At 43.0% G+C, this 19,342-nt stretch overlaps 2 protein-coding genes across 4 annotated transcripts in view; one reads left to right on the plus strand and one right to left on the minus strand.

Annotated features, from left to right (window-relative positions):
• Positions 1 to 19,342, minus strand: part of grid1b (glutamate receptor, ionotropic, delta 1b) — a 595,515-nt gene that overhangs the window by 374,664 nt on the left and 201,509 nt on the right. The gene's annotated exons all lie outside the window — the stretch shown is intronic.
• Positions 17,327 to 19,086, plus strand: LOC140278696 (tripartite motif-containing protein 16-like). The gene has a single exon (XM_072373764.1). It carries the CDS (start codon positions 17,391 to 17,393, stop codon positions 19,074 to 19,076), a length of 1,686 nt encoding a protein of 561 aa, XP_072229865.1. The 5' UTR covers positions 17,327 to 17,390; the 3' UTR covers positions 19,077 to 19,086.

Raw genomic sequence — 19,342 nt, forward strand, 5'->3', positions numbered from 1 at the left:
ATGTACAGATTTAAACAATGAATCACCATCCTGGTGGGGTTTCACCCCCCCGTGGCTTTCAGTCCCTCATCAGGAGGCAATTACCGCGGTGCCAGTGTCGATGGTCGTTGCTCAGGGTTGTGACCTCAGCTGCACAGCTTCCATTTACCCAGAATTCCTTGTGCACACTGAAGCAAACTGGCTTGTGTTTGTGTGAATAAGCGACGCTCGCTGCTCACTCGCTGTTTGAGGACATCGTATTTCTGTTTGGTTATCCGTGTCACAGCAGACAGCGAGTGTGTATTTCCTGGTTTCTCCACCATTCTGCAGCCTAAAAAAGCAACAGCTGCTCCTCCACTATTGATCATCTCCAATCAGCTGCTGATTAAGGCTGGAGGTGTAAACAGGTGGAGGTAGCGCGTCATAATTAAACACAAAATGTGTTTTTTCTTTATTTCTAACAAAAGAACAGGGAGGCTCCCACAATCTAGCATATAAAAAACACAATTTCCTGAATTTACAAGGTTTAAATGTCATAACTGAGATAAAAAGCTATACTATATCTACTCATTGTGCATCATTCTTCTCTTTAATCTCCCCACTGACAGTCAGGGTTTTATACATCTGCCTTAGCTTTACTTGATTTCCTTAAAAGCAAGAAAGAACACAGCCTCTACGCTAAGTGCAAGCTAATTGCACTGATTTTCCACGGTTGTTGAGTCATTTGTCTTAATGACATAATCATACCTTCCACAGCAGACTTTTTGACACACTATAACAGAAAAAGCCCATTATTGAAAACATAAGTGGTGGCTGCCTTCCATTTAGTTTCCCAGAGCAGAAATGACAACATGAAATTACATTATGTGAAGTGTGAAAGTGAAGAGAGTTCCCCTTCACGTCAGCTAATGACTAAGAATCGACTCGACTCGACTTGAATTTAGGGTTCCAGGTCAGTTCCAACTTGGGTTTAAGGAACATCTCTCAAAACAACATTTATAAAACAAGGTTTTCCATCACAGTAACATTAGTTAGTTACCATAAAGCACCAAATAAGTGTCAGAATCATACATTCTGTCTTAATGTTGGAGGTCCACTTGAAAACACTGATCAGCTGGCTTCAGAGGTCAGAGGTCATCTGTTTAAGGCGAGTTTATTTGTATTTACTTCAGTCCAAAGCATTTGGTGGTTCATTTCAGTACTTTATAGTTTCTTTAGTGTTCAAACTCAGCTGTTTTCGGGTTGATTTCACAAAGCAGCAGACCTGTGATTGGACGCCACGGTGCCTCTAAACCACATATGTCAAAGTCCGGTCCTGGAGGGCCGCTGTCCTGCAGGTTTTAGATGTTTCCCTGCTTCAACACACCTGATTCAGATTAAATGGATCTCTTGGAAAGATTGTTAAGTTCTGCAGCAGTCTGCTAATGATGCATTGATCTGATTCAGGTGCGTTGAAGCAGGGAAACATCTAAAACCTGCAGGACAGCGGCCCTCCAGGACCGGAGTTTGACATCCCTGGTTTAAGGCAAGTTTATTTGTACAATTCAACAACAAGGTGATTCAAAGTGCTTTACAGAGACATTAAAACAGAAGAAATAAAAAGCATGATTTAAAATTTAAACAAAAGAAAGAAATAAGAACAATAGATAAAATCAGAAAAAATTATATATATATGAAAGATAAAATCAGGAGTTAAAATATGATTCCGTTTTGAAACTCAAGCTTATTAAAAAGCAGCTGAAAATAGATGTAGGGTTTAAGCTTTATGTGTAACAACACTGCTGCTTGTGATGGAAACTCAGAATCAGTGACATCACTACCAGAAACATAATGTATTTGATGATTTATATATTTCTAAATGTGTTTTACCTGTTTAAGACCAGATCTGAGTCACTCAGACTGAATAAATGTGTTCTTGTGGTATTTCAGGCCCTTTCAGAGGCAGTAAATGAAATTATGGCTGCATTTCATCAGGTTTGTTTGCTCATTTATCTAAAGCCAGACATCAGTTGCGTAGGATGGTTAATGCTCGGGTGGGAATGTTCTCCCCTCTGAGGATGAAAGTGGTGTCGGGGGTTAACTGCAGAGCGCATTAACCAGGCAGTAATGCGTGACTTCAGTGGAATGTTTTACATATTTTATAATAATATCTGTTGACATCATTACATTTTGTCAACAACCTCTCAGACCACAGCTCGATTCATTCAGAGAGAAGTCTGCAGGTGGAACCCGAAGAGCCAAACTCTGGGTTGTCCAGGTTCCTGCAGCGTGTCCCGGGTCCGCTTTTACAGCCCGATCCTGTGTGATTCATCCTATGGCGTAACCACGCCTTCTTTGGGGGGGTCGTATCCCCCCCAATATTGAGAAAATACCAACCTGTCCCCCCCAATATACAGAAGAAAATATGTAAAATGCATGTTCTCCTTTTATGAACCCTGTCAAGGGATCGGCCTCTTGTTATGTCTTATTTATTTTCAGTTTATGTGTGACACCCTGTGGAGGAAACCCATTTCGGACGCTTGTATTCGCGATCTCGTTCTTTCGGTCACGTGTGTTACCGTGGTAACGGCTGCGCCGCGGTCGCCGTTGTTGATGCTAACAGCCAATGAGAGTGACCCAACGGGCTCTCGTTATCTTTACGTTGGACTTCTACTTTTGACGGAGCAGATTGTACCAGAACAGGAAATCCAACACAGAATCAACAAAATAAACTTCCGCCCCCTTTCAAAATAAAACAACTTAAAACAAAAATAACATTAGACTATTAGACTTTTCATTGTTAATGCACATTTTGAGACATTGACACAATAGAAATGAACCTGGACTTAAAAGTCCTCGGCACATTTTTTGTTAAAGGAAAAGTCTGTAATTTGTTACATCATTAGTTGTCCTTATTAAAATATTTCCATAAACATGCTTTGGGTATTTGGTCGTTTTCCATTGGAAGCTGTCCTATTTGCTACAGAACTACTGGAAGAGCATAACTGTAATTGGTAGGTGTGTTTAAGGTCAGTAAACAGTAAGCAACTAACCAAAACAAAGTGGGGGGGCAGTCACTGTCTCGGAGAAATTACACTATTCCTTTAGATGTGAACTTACATGGTCAATGTAGTCCTCTAAACTATGTTCTAAATGTCCAATTTTTCATATATAAATAAAGAATTGTAGGTAATGCACTTAACAATTTTGTTCTTCTTGGACCCCCCCAATGTCTAAACCATGGTTACGCCCTTGGATTCATAGAAATATGAATATATTTCCTGCAATAGTTCTTTGTGAGTAAAAACACAGAAATTCTGCTTCCATCTGGGTCCAATATGACATTTCTGTAAAGACGTGTCTTTGAACAACATCCCAGAGGTGAAAACATGCTCCTGTTATTGGGTTTTATAGGTTAAAGATGCTCGTTCACATCCTTTGATTTAATCAAAGAAATCTATCAGAATATATTCAAGAACAGAAGTCGTATAAAACTCTTACAAATGGAAGATAGAACATCATGAAACGCGTCTCTTATCATCCAAACGGGAGATTAAAAGCCAAGATGTTAGTCATGACAGTCAGACCTAAAAATGAAATCTAACTGATGGAAATAACCCAAAGCTGTGTTACGCTGAGAGGAATAGACGCTGCCCTGAAGGCGCATCGGGAAAAATGAGATTTGAAGAGAGAGATGAAGACAAAATGAGGCTGTTAAGGTGAAAATCATCTGCCGCGACGCCTCCTGCGAGCTCTTCTTCTGCTGGGTGATGTCAGTACAAACAACAGCTCAGCAGAGACACCGAGGTTAGCTTATTTCTCTTTCCAGCACTTTATCTCAGCATGCAGATGTAACCCCTCGAAGTGGCATTCGTGTCACGTATAAAGTGAAGACCACTGCCATTCAGCTTAGAGAGAAATAAGAGAAAGAGTTTGGCCTCAGTCTCACACGGCATTTACACAAAGACAAGCGGTTTAACATAAACTGGGGGATAAATCAGCCCCAACTGGACACATTTATCACTGAGTTTTAGGGCTGAGATGTTTACACTTTACATTAAAGCATAAGTTTAGTTTACATTTGCAATTTCTTACACTGAAGTCACAGATGCGTGATATAAAACAGGCGTAACCAGCGGAGACATGACATGATGCGATAAAACTGTGCCGAGAGGTCTGAAGATGCTCTAAGGCAGCGGTGATAAGCAGCCTGTAGAAAACTCGGTTCCTGCACTTAGAGCCACACAGTGAGCTTTAAACCGAGAGGAAAGAAGAAGAAACTCATTAAAACGTCACCAGTTTGTTTGGAGGCCCCTGAAAAGATGGACCAAGGCTCGACCCCACGGACACAAACAGAGCAGCCGGAGTGTTTTCAACCTCTTCGGTGGAAAAACATCCTTCCATGATGTTGAACGCTGTAAAATGAGCTCCGACCGTGTCTTCTTCAGGACATTATTTCACGGTTGGGGCCCCGAAAAGGGGGGTCTTGTGTTTAAAGTGTAATCTGATCTCAGTGAAAAGTAAAGACAGATTAATTTGGGATGCAGCTCCAGCTGATTCACTGTGGAGGGACGGATTCGCTCTGAGAAACAGCCCAACTGGATGAAAGAGGTAAACTGTGACTGGATCTGACCCGGAACAGCTTCCTGTAACCTACATCCAATCAGCTTTCACTCCCAGGTGACCCCCAGGTGACCTCTCAGATATGAACAAGGTGTCTTTGGTGCAGATTTAAAGCTGGAGGTTAAGTCACCAGATCATGACCTGTGGGCTGAATATTTCTTTATCATATAGATTGTAAGTTTTACTCAATGATTGGTTAGGTTTAGACGTCATGAATGAGACCTTTTCACCGTGTTTACCTGATGAAAAGAGCCCCCCCGCCCCAAAGGGAAGGGAAATATCTCATTCAGGTTGGACCTAATCTCATTAAAGGAAAGGTCGGGTGAACAGAAGGAGCTGATTATCATTATTGTTTCATTTATAATCTGAGCAATAAGACGTGTGTGAGACACGTTAATAATATTGTTAATATTGTACATTTTTTATACTTATATTCTAATAATCTGCACTCGACACTTTTTTACTGAAGCATTTTTCTTGTCTTCTTATTTTGTGTGAAATTATTGTGCCAAGATTTTTTTTATTCGTCATATTTATATCTAAATTCTTACCCTTAATACTTATGTTTATGTTTATATTTCTGCATTCATCCAAAGTTACAAGACAGAAAAAGAGAGAGAATGTTTCTGTTTCTGTATTTATCAGACGCTTTTATCCAAAGCCACTTACAAATGAAGATATAACAGCTTTATAAAAGCTAACAATAAGCTACATAGAAGGAACCCAGGAGTCCGACTCTGTCAGAGGGGACAGAGTAGAGATAGGGTGCAGGCATAGAAGGAAGAGCAGAAAGATAAAGTGCAGAGATAGAGGGGGGAGGGAAGTACAAGGTAAGTGCTGGGATAGGAGATGCTCTCTGAAGAGCTGGGTTTTCAGGAGCTTCTTGAAGATAGACAGGGACGCCCCTGTTCTGGTAGCGCTCGGTAGGTCATTCCACCATCGTGGGACGACACATGAACAGAGTTTGGATTGTCTTAGGCGTGGTGTAGGAGCTGCTAGACGACAATCCTGGGACCAACGGAGGGACCCAGTTGGGACAGAAGCCTTTGCAAGAGCATTCAAGTAGATGGAGCCGTTCCATTAAGCTCTTTGTAGCTAACATCAGGGACTTGAATTTGTTTTACAATTTAGATTTGTTTAATGTAAAGTGCGATGAATTAAAGAATAATAGCAGAGAATAACCTCTGTTCATCAGTTACTCATTTAAGATTAGTCCTCACGTGTAACAAAAGCGTTTTGAACGGAGGGACCCAGTTGGGACAGAAGCCTTTGCAAAAATACTTGGTAGCAGGTAAAAAAGAAAATGTCACTGCTCATTGTTCTATGTGTGATCATGTATGTGACAAATAAAAGTCTTGAATCTTGAAAAAAATAATCTTGAAAAACACACACACACACACACACCTACATGCTTAGCCCACATCTGGGGTCGGATAACAGGAACCTCACTTTCGGGGACACAACTTTCTGAATGGTTTAGGGAAAAGCTGCCACCATTCTCAGGTGTGGGGGGGCGCCCTTATTACCAAAACCACTTGATATTTTTGATTAGAGCTTGTTTTTTTCAGCATGGTGTTAGCCCGATTCTTTCATTGGAAGCCCAAGAACAAGCTGGAGAAATCGTTTATTAAATAATTTATTAGTGGTCACATAGTAAAGTATATTGCAGCTGGACTCGGAGTGCCAGAGCTCCGATATCCGGAAACATTTCATATTTATATTCAGCTTTATCTCACAGAGGTTGTATTCACACTTCAGAGCATAATTGGCCAGTTTTTAGTGGCCTGATCAGGCCAGCCGCTGTCCTTGTTGTGTTCTTTGGATGTGATAAACTGTTTTAGGTGTCTAATGATCTATCTGCCTAATAGAGATGTTTTTTCTGACCCAGTAGTTTATGTCATTCTAAGGTCTTGGACCATTTTAAGGTCATCGATTGTGCAGCAGAGTGGAAAAGTACCAGCTAGGAACATTATTTAGGAAAATACAGAATATGAATACATAATGTCTAAGAACAAAGCCAATTATAACAATGGTTTTTAACCCTGACTTTGGGGATTATTTGAGCAACTTTAGGGGACTTGGAATGGACACAAACTCTGACAGAAGTCATCTTTGGGCTCTTATTACCTGCAAAACTCCCCATTTAGGGGAGTCATTTGAATTGGAAGGTTAATATTAACTGAATCAACACATAAGATGCAGACAATTGAATCTATGACAGGGAAATGTTGCAGCCAATAAGGAGACCCACACACACTTGGAGCTCGTTAGCAGACATGTTTTGTCCATCAAGAATCTCCAGCCTTCCTCTGACCTTTACTTTAATTAGCAGCCGTCACACTCCAACAGGTGACTGATGTAAAAAAGTCCCTTATTCATCTGTTTACAGGTATGTTTGTCTGTTTTAAGCGACTGCGCTGCCAGTGATGGTAACCTCACTGTCTTTCACGGGTCTCTCCTGTGCTGCCATGGCAACTGAGCTCCACCGACTGACATGAAACCCACAAATAATCAAGAATTTGGTGACTTGCAGGAGGTGTAAAAATGAAAAATCATCTGATGTCCTGTGTTTAACAAACCGCCGTCACAGGTTTGAGTCTTCTGCTTAATTCAGGAACATAAAGTCTTGAGCTTCTCTAAAATTCCTCCTTAAAACATTCCTCCTTAAAGCCTCTAATTTTATTTCCATCATCCGTCCAACGTGTCCCCTCCTCTAGAAACCCTTTATTATAGCTTTTAGATTTCCTTCTCACAGTATTTTAGAGACATTGAAGAACTGAACTGAAAAATAAGAAAGGAAGATTCGACCAAACGTGAAAAGAATAGATCCCCATTACCTCTTTATATCGACCCCACGGAGCTCTTAAAGGAACACAAGGTTAGTGAAGACTTACTGTGGATCATCCCGTCCACTCTGAGCACTTTAGGCCTGCAGTGGCTCTGCTGAGCTGCGTCTCCCATCCTATCAGATCCATAAGTGTCCTGATCAGCCATTAAATGCCTTTCCACAACCTTCAAAAGCAGTTCAAAATGACAAGCTGTATATGAACTATCTGCATGTGTGCACTGAGCCGCTTTCATGAGCCAAACTGATCAGAGATGTGATGTTTGGGGAGGTTTTACTGCAAGAAAAGATCTGCAGATGGTGACAAATTAAAGAGAAAAAGAGCAGAAAAAGCTCCAAACTTTCCTCCTCCATGGTTTCACCTTTAAGAATCAGATGCTCACTTTTATTCTGTCACCAAACGAATGAAGAGAAAATTATCCTTAAGCTTTAAGAGCTGCATGTGGAGCTTCTGCTGATTACAGCTTTATTATCTGATCTTTAACAGGAAAACTTTTGTGCTGCAGCATCTCATCTAACAGTGAAGTTATTAGTGAAAAACAACTGTTTAATGAGCAGAAACGTGATATTTTCAGCATGTTTAACACAACTACATTAACTGTTAATCCGTTGCTTGGCAACAAGCCACAATCCGATCTCTACCACACATCCATCTCTCTTAATATTTGTCAGATGATTCTTATTCTACTTATTTCTTTATCCCTCTATAACAGCCGCATATATTTGAGTTATTCTGCAGCTCCTTTGGGGGATGATTAAGCAGTATTGAGCTGTTATGGCATGTTGGGAGGACCTTTGTGTGACTAAAATGACAGAAAACCATCGCTTTACAACACTGATCTGTTGCTATAATCTGTGAAACTCTACTGCTGGGATGGTCCCTGGGGTTAGGGTTCTACCAGTCTGTAGAAGTCGGGTTTATTCACAGGAAAAGAAACTCTGATTCAGACACGTTTCCACTGACTGCTTTCTCTGGTTTAAGATCCTAAACAGCTAGCTAAACAGGAATCAAACCTCGATGGGGGACAAACAAAAGCTGTGGTGGACATCCAGAGGAAGAACAAGGAGAGCGCTTCTTCTTTGGGAATGACTTTAATCTCTGGGAATATCTGGGAAGTTTGTTATCTGCTGGTTCATTTTAATCTCTGCAGCCGTGATTCACAAAGCTGTTTCCATCCTAAAGTGCACCAAACCTGCAGCCTCTGTTTGCCTTCAGCTCGTCACCCCGACCTGAATCAGCTGGATACGAGGACCATGTGCTGGCTGGCAGGTGAGTGTCTGCTGTGGTTTCTGTTTGAGCTCCTTAGATTTACAGCAAACTGCCTGATGTACAGTTTTAAATATAAGAACAGTTTACAACACAGATATACCAGCAGGTTCACTCTATTTCTGCTCTCTGAGGCACAAATGGAGTCGTGAGCAGAGGCTGTGAGTCACCGATGTGAGCAGTTTCCCCTAAAACATCATCAGCTGACCGCTGTAATTAGCTCGCAGGCAGACAATGGAAATCCCACTTAATGTGTGCCGGAAATGAGCTGAGCTGCATCCAAACAGCAGCACACATTCCTCCACCCTCTACAAATCATCCTTCCCCCACCAACAACGACACAGAACATTCATTTCCTGCTACGACGGGGAATAAAACGTTGTTCAGGTGAATAACAGAGCTGCTGCTGGTCGACAGAAGATGGAAACGAGAGCGAAGGTCAAAGGAAGGTCAACAGATCCCAGAGATGTGTTGAACCTCTGAACAAAAACAGTCCAAATTCTGAGAGAAACACAGAAAAACGCCAGATTTCCACCGTTAATCCCCACATGTAAGCCTTTTTTTTTAAATAAACACCCAAAATCCTCCACCTGTCCTCAAACCTTCCCTCGGTTCACTTTAATCACAGTTACTTTACCTCATGGTGTTCTTTGTTTGTCCGTTCTGGACCAAACAGGACTGTTTGAGCGCTGCCAGGCTGCAGATGAAGGTCAGCTTACGTGCACTTATGTAACCTCGGAAACCTCGGAAATTCATTTTCAGTGGGAACAGAGTGTTTTCAAGGCCTTCTGCACATTTTCACAGAGCTTTTCCCACAGCAGGAGGTCTGATCAGGTCCTGACGCGATGTGGTTTATGAGCACTACTGTCAGAAGCTCCAGAAGTCAGCTGGTACCAAAAGATGGGGGCGTGTCACCCCTGGCTGGCCTACATCACAGCTCCCACATCTCTGACCTCACTCAGCTCGCTCAGATCTCACAGCAGGGGCTCCAAGCTCTGCACAAAAGAGACTCCGCCTCCTTCACCACCTCTAAATCAGGGCTCAGAACTCGCCTTTATCCTACTTCCTGTTTCACGGTCGTGTCCCATCCTCTAAACTTTCTCAGCTGATAAAACTCGGCGCTCTAATCCAAGGTCGAAGAGACGGTTTCTGGCACAGTGACGAGATGACAGACCTGACAGCGGCGTGTCACGGGCCGACAGGTGTCAATCAAAGCCGCAATTACGCGCTCGCATATTAATTAATTATCTCAGCGGTCGAGGCAAAGCAAGAAGAACTTTTATTCACTTCATCTGAAACATAACGACTCAATAAACGAGGCGTGGAAGAAGTTAATTAATGTGTTTTCCAGCTACAAATACAACTTTCTGCAGAGATTTTAAGAGAAATAATTAACTTATTCAACAACTTATTCAACAAATAAAACAAGTTACATATCAACTTCTTCCTCAGCATTTATCAGGGAAAACATTTTAATCATCCAGGCTAGAAAAACACCCCCCCGCTGTGCTTTCACACTTCAACTGGGTGCTATTAATCATTCGCTTAGGGGTGTCACGGTTTCCCTGCCGAGCAGCTCATAGAGAAACCTTTAAAAAAAGGCTAAATAAGGCTGACAGGCCGCTTTTAACCACTCAAACGCTTGTTTTCGCTCAGGTTCGTCCGATGAACTCAGACAAAATGACTGTTGGTGGCTTTTTAACAAAGAAAATCACCAGATGTTTGAGGTGCAGATGTGGAGGCATGGTGTCCGTTAGAAGCTTCGCTGCTTTAAGAAGGGAATAAGCATCGATGGATGGCTCTCAGCCACAGCTTGGTAGTTGGCTCGTGTGCAGCTTTAAGCCTCCAAACGCCGTTCAGGGACACTGGGAACTCGGTTAGGAAACAGTTTGCAATATGACACGATTCTTATCATAAGCCATTCGAATTTTAAGCTCTAAGCCAGGAAGAAATTCAGCTGTGAGGGTCTCTCATCTTTGATAAACTGCTTCTGCAACCTCTTCAGGTCTCCTGGCTCCATAATTTACTGATTTCAGTCACTTTTCGCTCTGCTATCAGAGGCTGTTTGCAGCATTTTGAACAAACGGCTGATGACACGCAGCAGTTTTATACTTACGGGAACAGTCTCTGATGTTTAAACTGATCTGTTACCACGATGATAACGTTGTGACCTAAAAAATGAATGTCTGAGCCCCGTTTTTCTGTTTCACAGCTACCAGCCGGGCCTAAACCAATTAATGTTTCTGCAGCTCTCCTCTCACAATTCATCCCTCTGTGAACCTCAACTTTCCATTCAGCAGCTCTCTGCTCTTCCAATTACTCAGTGTACAAGCACTGGGCATTTCTACCATTTACATAAAGACTCTGAAGGTGCCGCACTGCTGCAACTCCTGTGAAATGTACAGAGGAGTCATTAAAATCCTGCGCTGTGATTCAAACACGGATCCGTTTCTCACGGCATTCGTTACAAACTGGAACAATTACAGAGGAAGAACCGAGATATGTGTTTTAACTATTAGAGATAAGGAGCCGCAATGCTTCAGATCCCCAAAAAGGACAAAAACAAACGAAGAGGTCGGCCTCTTCACCCTCAGTCCTCTCAGCAGGCGTTTGGGTCTGATGCTCCAGCTGTTTAAGGCCAACACATCTGGAGCCAGACGTGGACAAAACAACGCTCCATTTGATTCAGAAGTCGTCCCAGAAACACATCGTTATCTCCCAGAATATGAGCAGCACATTCATGATGGTGGAAAACTTGACCCATAACTGCCGTTTCACACTAAATAAATTAAGCTAAGTGACTCATTTATGCTGAGATCTGAGGAACACGATGTTTGAAATGAAGCTAACGCCATCGTGCACGTTGGGTTCAGAGGACGACCAGGTAAACAGCGTCAGATGAAGATAAACAGGCCTGATTTGATGGGTTTTAACACTCGTTCTGAAGCTTTTTAAGAGCTGCTTGACCGCTCCGAGCCACCGTACATGCGATCAGATGATAATCATCTGGCATTGTTGAGCATGGAGGTCACTCCCAACTCAAAGTCCATTTATTCAAGATGAAATTAACGCTTTATAAAGGTGCATTCCAACAAAAAACCATCTAAATCCGTAAAACATCTGAGTCTAAAACAAGTCCCATCGCCTCCTCCAATGATTTCACAGGCTAATTAGAGACATCTTAACATGTTTTATAATGTAAATGTGGTTATTTAACTTTGAAAGTGCTTCTTCTTTTCATAAAGCAGTTTGATTAAACTTTATATTACAGTGGATTAAACAATATAAAAAGCACCACCTCCCTGTGTCCATTAATTAATACAGAAAGGCTGAAAAACACATGGCATGTGTGTCTTTCAACAGAAAAACAGGAAGATCCGGGATTAAAGATTTAATCTGTGTGAAACTATCGCGTAAAACACCAGAAAATCTACTCAAACTGACTGAAGTCTCGTGTCTACGTGTATGTTTTATCTATAAAACTGCATTTACTGTCATGATATTAGAACAAAAACATATTAAAGATGTTTAAAATTCACCTGATGAGGAACCTGGGTGAACTAAATAAATACATTATTCAATACAACGAAGAAGAAAGTTTCCACCTGGCTTTTTGACTTCTCTCCGAATGACAAACAGAGCGGAGGAATTATCCATTATCCCCACACAAAGGTTCATAATCGGGGCCTAACGGGTGTGATTGAGGCGGCCGGCTCCACCGGGTGCCGCTCATTGTGCCGCCTGTTGTCCAACTCCATTGTATGAGATGATATTTGTGTGAGAAATACCCCAGTTGGCATTCGGTGAATAGATTTCTGCTGAAAGCTCTCTATATGAAGGTGCTCTTCCATGTCCGAGCGCCACGGCGGTGCGTGTGCATGTAAAGGGCACAGTGGAGGGTTTAAGTCTGCATGACTAATGAGTATAAAATATTTTTTGGGAAAATATCACATCCTGCAGCAGGTGAACATTAACCTTTTGTTCCATTTTCTCTCCTTCTTCATGTCCTTTGTTTTCTCAGATTCAGTCTCTTATTACTTTTACCCATTTATCCAATCATTATGTGGGGCTTCCCCCCACCATCTACACAGGATGTGGTCAAATATATCTTATGAGCACTTTGACCCAGTTAAAGAGCATTAGTGAGGGGTCGGGCTGCCGTTATTCCTGTCACACAATGTGCGCACATGAGAGAAAAAGAGGAAAAATGTCTGAAGTTAGGGAGCATTTCAAAGAAAAGATTGCTACAGCATCTCAGCAGAAAGCAGCCAGTTCACACACAGAGTCCACTGAGCTGAACAAACACAAGGGAACATTTCACGTTAGCATTTTAATGAAAATCAGTCGGCTTGTTAGCTAGGAAGGACGCTAGCAGAGAACAGAAGGAAACTAGCAGAGAACGAAAGGAAACTAGCAGAGAACGAAAGGAAACTAGCAGAGAACAGAAGGAAGCTAGCAGAGAACAGAAGGAAGCTAGCAGAGAACGGAAGGAAACTAGCAGAGAACAGAAGGAAGCTAGCAGAGAACAGAAGGAAGCTAGCAGAGAACAGAAGGAAACTAGCAGAGAACAGAAGGAAGCTAGCAGAGAACGGAAGGAAACTAGCAGAGAACAGAAGGAAGCTAGCAGAGAACAGAAGGAAGCTAGCTGAGAACAGAAGGAAGCTAGCAGAGAACAGAAGGAAGCTAGCAGAGAACAGAAGGAAACTAGCAGAGAACGGAAGGAAGCTAGCAGAGAACAGAAGGAAGCTAGCAGAGAACAGAAGGACGCTAGCAGAGAACAGAAGGAAGCTAGCAGAGAACAGAGGGAAGCTAGCAGAGAATGGAAGGAAGCTGAGGTTTGGGCTGGGAGCTACAGACACTTTTTCGTTAACTTTGTTTATTGTGCTGGACAACTAGAGGCTGATTTCTGTAGAAATATCACCAGCTCCTTTAAAAAATATCCTCATGTGGACGATCCACGACTCGATTTTGTTCTTTTGGCATTAAGTTCAACGCTTGCTGCATTTTCTGATAAATAAACCAACTGGTAGCTCATGTTACGGCGCCTGTCTTTTTACTTTTCTTTCTATTATTTTTTTTATTTAACTACTTGATTAATCAACTCAATCAATCAACGGAATAATTGATGGAATACTTGATAACTTGAATACTTCAGGTCCATCAGTGACGGCTGGTCGAGGCTCCGAGCCTAAAAAAGTTCTCCAACACTCCAGAATGATGATGATGGGCCGGTTTTCCGCCCAAAATACAGTTTTATGTAAATTATTTCTGTCTCAGTCTTCACCTCCTTCTGCGTCCTTACATTTATCTCTCCTTTATCTGTCTTCTTTTAAATGTACTCCCTCTTTCTTACTCTCCCATCCCCTCTGTTCTGGATGGATAAACCCAATTACCTGCAAAGGAAAGCAGTGAGTGTCTGAGAGTTTTTAAAATAATAATCACATCTACTGTCACAGTCAGCGAAGAAAAGGCCAACAGCCTGTATCGCCATGAGCTCTGAGCACATTGAAAACTTTATTAATCTAAAAATCACTATTTCAAATAAACAGCTGTACATGGATGAAATATTATGATAGAACCAATAAATAATTAGTTCTTTCTTCTGAATGTTTTGAAGCAGAAATAAGTCTTAAAAACTTTGTTATAAATCTCCAGGTTCAACTCAACTTGTATCTCTAAAATGAAAAAAGGAGAATCAAGGTTTCTCAGTAACTGAACACGACTCGTTTGATCAAAAAGTGTTTCAGTTAAAAGAAATGTGAGTTTAGTTTGGTTTTATATTAACATCCAATGTGAATGTGAGCTGCTGATAAAAGAGAAACCGTCATGTCCACCACAGCGGTTTTAGATCGTAGTTCCCAGAGAATAAAGTAAAAAATATACTCATCAGTTGAGTCCAGTCCTTGTACCTGAGCATTTTTTCTTTGTTCAGCCACTTAACTCTGAGCTAAGAAGCATTCAGGCAGAAAAAAGGCTCCTAACTCAAGGGATGAACCAGTGTTGTGTCGACACAGAACAGACAACTTAGCAAAGAAGCTAACCATGTTGGCTGCCCTGCTGCTGCCCTGCTCCTGCCCTTCTGCTGCCCTTCTGCTGCCCTGCTCCTACCCTGCTGCTGTCCTGTTCCTGCCCTTCTGCTGCCCTTCTCTTGCCCTGCTGCTGCCCTTCTGCTGCCCTGCTCCTGCCCTTCTGCTGCCCTTCTCTTGCCCTGCTGCTGTCCTGTTCCTGCCCTTCTGCTGCTGCCCTTCTTCTGCCCTGCTCCTGCCCTGCTGCTGCCCTTCTGCTGCCCTGCTCCTGCCCTTCTGCTGCCCTTCTCTTGCCCTGCTGCTGTCCTGTTCCTGCCCTTCTGCTGCTGCCCTTCTCTTGCCCTGCTGCTGCCCTTCTGCTGCCCTTCTCTTGCCCTGCTACTGCCCTACTGCTGCCCTGCTCCTGCCCTTCTGCTGCCCTGCTCCTGCCATTCTGCTGCCCTTCTGCCCTGCTGCTGCCCTGCTGCTGCCCTTCTGCTGCTATGTTTACTCTGCCCTTATCAGCCATCTTGGCTCTGCCCTCATCCGCCATCTTGGCTCTGGCTTCATCAGCTGTGAGAGAACAGGGCAGCCATCTTGGGTGTGGTCAGCATTAGTTGCTATGGGCAACAGCTGTAACTGCCAACTTCCAACTGTCAAATCTGCACCTCACTTTGCCCCCTTAAAATCATGGGGTTTTCATATTGAGGCAGAAATCTGGAACAAATGCTCGCTGTTCGAAAAGTAGAAGTCGTATCCGAATAATTCTTTCACCGTGAGCACCAGAAGGGACGGGGGAAGAAAGCGGTGTCATTTATATTCTTCTATCCCCCGTGGCTCCTTTATTATGGCAGTTTTAAAATGAGTTTTCCGACTGATTTCAGGGCTCGGCCATTTTATAATGGGATGGAATGTTCCCTCTCTGCGCTCAGAGGTGATTTGTGAGAAATCTGTGAGGCCCAGCTCAATGACAGTGACATTGGGTGAAAGAGAACTAAAATACCTACGTTGTGATATATAATTTATCCAGATCAGGCAGATATTTTGGACGTGAGAGGCATTTGTTCGAGAAATTTTTTTAAAAAGATATTTAGAGTGACAGTTACAGTGTAACCGACATGAGACGACCTCCTCTGGACACCTATAACGTAAACTGCCGTTGTGTCAAAGCTGTATAAGCTATTAACAAGCCCTTTACCACAGTTAAAGCTGAGTCTTTCCTGTCACACACAAACTTTGAATGATGTGTGTGTGATGCTGTATGGCTGAGTTACGAGGCCTCCAAGGGGAGGCTCGAAGAGCCCAAAACTGCCTCATTAAGGCCCTCTCCATTAATTTTCCCATTGACAATTTGCCCGCTTTTTCCCATTTATCCGCTATTCCTTTCGAGTAATGAGAGAGATAAATACAAGCACACTTCTGCCCATCGGCGCGCACGCAGCGATGTGTTTTTTATTTTAGTCGGACCTTCGCTGCGGGAGGAGTAGCGCGCCGAAAAACGTGACGGAAGCGGGAGAATAATAAGTATGAGCAATAGTAATATGTGTGCCCTGCCTTTGGCATTTGGCACCCACAATTAAGAATTCTATAAGACTTTTGCACAGCATTGTATCTCATTAGGAGACAGCAGTGTCTCTAAATAATAAACCTGATGTTGTGCAAATTAAAGATGGTGTCCCACAAGGCTTAATTCTGGGGCTTTTTTGTTCTCTATTTCCACAGATCGAACAGTTTCTTCTGTAACTTTGTAGCTGATTTCCAAGCTGTATTAAATGCTGATAATATCATTTAAAATCATAATATTATCACACAATATTGGCCCTCATTCTCTTGGTTGGGTTCATCGTGTTCAGGTGTTGCAGTGAAAGTGTTTCACCAAATCTGCTCACACACACAACATGGAGGATGAATTTAGTGCTCGGGCAGGTGAGAGTTTCCATCATCTGTCTGATATTTCAGTTAAATGCAGTTTATGAGCTCCTTTAGAGAAGTTTTAGAAGAAAACATCATGAAACCGTCTCATCAGCTCAGTTTTAAGGTGAAAATCAGCCTTCTGATAAACATACATTCAGGTCTGACGTGTTTGGTCAGGATATGATTTTAATCTTCATTCTGAGGAGGAAAACCTACAAGAACATGTTAAGAATGTGTTGCCACTTGGTGCATTAACAGCAAAGTAAAAGGATGATATTAATCAGAGGCTCAAAGTGTTTCTAAATGTTCTTCCTGATTTTTCAGGCTCAAAAATCTGCTGCATTTATGTCGAGTGAAATTTAGGATCCAAAGCAGCAACATTTGATTTATGTGCAGCAACTGATTCCATTATTTCAGGAGAAGCTCGTCTGCTTCACTTAAAGTTCTGTGAAGAAAGAAGCTGACGAGGAACTGGTGCTTTAACACAATGATTCATTGTGAAAGTGAAGCTAAATTTATTTCCAAAGGGATTAAAAGAAGAATCAACCCGTATTTTAACCATGAAGACTGGTGTGAAACAGCTTCAACACACTTCCTGCTCTCACGTCTCCTTGTTCCCTCCCCTGCAGACCTGCAGGCTGATGATGGGTGTAACCAGCACCTGGTGAACTAACCGGTTCTGTTCTCTGACACGTGATTTGATCATTTAGATAAGAGCTCAGACTAGTTTCAGCTATGAGGAAGTGAAACTCACTGAGTCGCTGATCTGAGAGGAGAAATGGCGCAGAAAGGAGTTCAGCTGGACCGAGAAAGCTTCTCTTGTTCGATCTGTCTGGATCTGCTGAAGGATCCGGTGACTATTCCCTGTGGACACAGCTACTGCAGGGACTGTATTAAAGGCCACTGGGATGGAGAGGATCAGAAGGGAATCCACAGCTGCCCTCAGTGCAGGAAAACTTTCACACCGAGGCCTGTCCTGGAGAAAAACACCATGTTGGCTGATTTAGTGGAGCAGCTGAAGAAGACTGGACTCCAAGCTGCTCCTGCTGATCACTGCTATGCTGGAGCTGAAGATGTGGCCTGTGATTTCTGCTCTGGAAGAAAACTGAAAGCCTTTAAGTCCTGTTTAACCTGCCCAGCCTCTTACTGTGAGAAACACCTTCAGCCTCATTATGATGTGGCTCCATTAAAGAAACACAAGCTGGTGGAGCCCTCCAAGAACCTCCAGGAGAACATCTGCTCTGGTCATGATGAGGTGATGAAGATGTTCTGCCGCACTGATCAGAAGTCTATCTGTTATCTCTGCTCTGTGGAGGAACATAAAGGCCACGACACAGTGTCAGCTGCAGCAGAAAGGACTGAGAGGCAGAGAGAGCTGGAGGGGAGTCGACAACAAATCCAGCAGAGAGTCCAGGACCGAGAGAAAGATGTGAAGCTGCTTCAGCAGGAGGTGGAGGCCATCAATCAGTCTGCTGATAAAACAGTGGAGCACAGTGAGAAGATCTTCACTGAGCTGATCCGTCTCCTCCAGAAAAGAAGCTCTGAGCTGAAGCAGCAGATCAGATCCCAGCAGGAAACTGAAGTGAGTCGAGTCAAAGAGCTTCAGGAGAAGCTGGAGCAGGAGATCACTGAGCTGAAGAGGAAAGATGCTGAGCTGCAGCAGCTCTCACACACAGAGGATCACACCCAGTTTCTACAGAACTGCCCCTCAGTGTCAGCACTCAGGGAGTCTACACCCTCATCCAGCATCAAGATCCGTCCTCTGAGGCACTTTGAGGCTGTGACAGCAGCTGTGTCAGAGCTCAGAGAGAAACTACAGGACCTCCTGAGAGAGGAATGGACCAACATCTCCCTGAGAGTCTCTGATGTGGATGTTTTACTGCCAGAACCTGAACCAGAACCAGAGAGCAGAGCTGGATTCTTAAAGTATTCATGTGAAATCACACTGGATCCAAACACAGCACACACAGAGCTGTTGCTGTCGGAGAGGAACAGAAAAGTGACAAGAATGAGTCAACATCAGTCTTATTCTGATCATCCAGACAGATTCACTGACTGGCCTCAGATCCTGAGCAGACAGAGTCTGACTGGACGCTGTTACTGGGAGGTGGAGTGGGGAGGGGGAGGGAAAGCAGTTCGTGTCGCTGTCGCATACAAGAACATCAGCAGAGCAGGAGATGGGGATGAATGTGGATTTGGATGTAATGACAAATCTTGGGCATTAGAGTGTAGCCAAATCAGATATAAATTTATGTACAACAGCATAAAAACCTCCATCTCAGGTCCTGTAATCTCCAGAGTCGGAGTGTACCTGGATCACAGAGCAGGTATTCTGTCCTTCTACAGCGTCTCTGAAACCATGACTCTCCTCCACAGAGTCCAGACCACATTCACTCAGCCGCTCTATGCTGGGATTAGGTTTTATTATCCTGGATCCACAGCAGAGTTGTGTAAAGTGGAATAAAGGTATCCTGTCAGCTCTTTATTTGCTGCTTTTTCCTGTGTTTGTGCAGCCATGGAGGATATCACTGCTAATGATGAGTTTTATTCCCAGAAATGTTTCTCCACATGAAAATCTAAACTTCTCTGAGCTCTAAATATTAGTTGGATGCTTGTGTTGATGCGTCTGTATGTTGTTGTTTCTCTTCCACTTCATGGAGCCCAACAGAGAGATCAGCAGACCTTCCTTTATCACAGACTCTGTTCACATCTCATCACTTTGTAAATGTA

The sequence above is a fragment of the Leuresthes tenuis genome, unplaced genomic scaffold (assembly GCF_036924035.1).
Source record: "Leuresthes tenuis unplaced genomic scaffold, fLeuTen1.0.hap1 SCAF_20, whole genome shotgun sequence".
Lineage (NCBI taxonomy): Eukaryota > Metazoa > Chordata > Actinopteri > Atheriniformes > Atherinopsidae > Leuresthes > Leuresthes tenuis.

Bases quoted from the DNA above. Each gene is read 5' to 3' on its own strand.
- LOC140278696 (XM_072373764.1), top strand. From the start codon at position 17,391: ATGGCGCAGAAAGGAGTTCAGCTGGACCGAGAAAGCTTCTCTTGTTCG.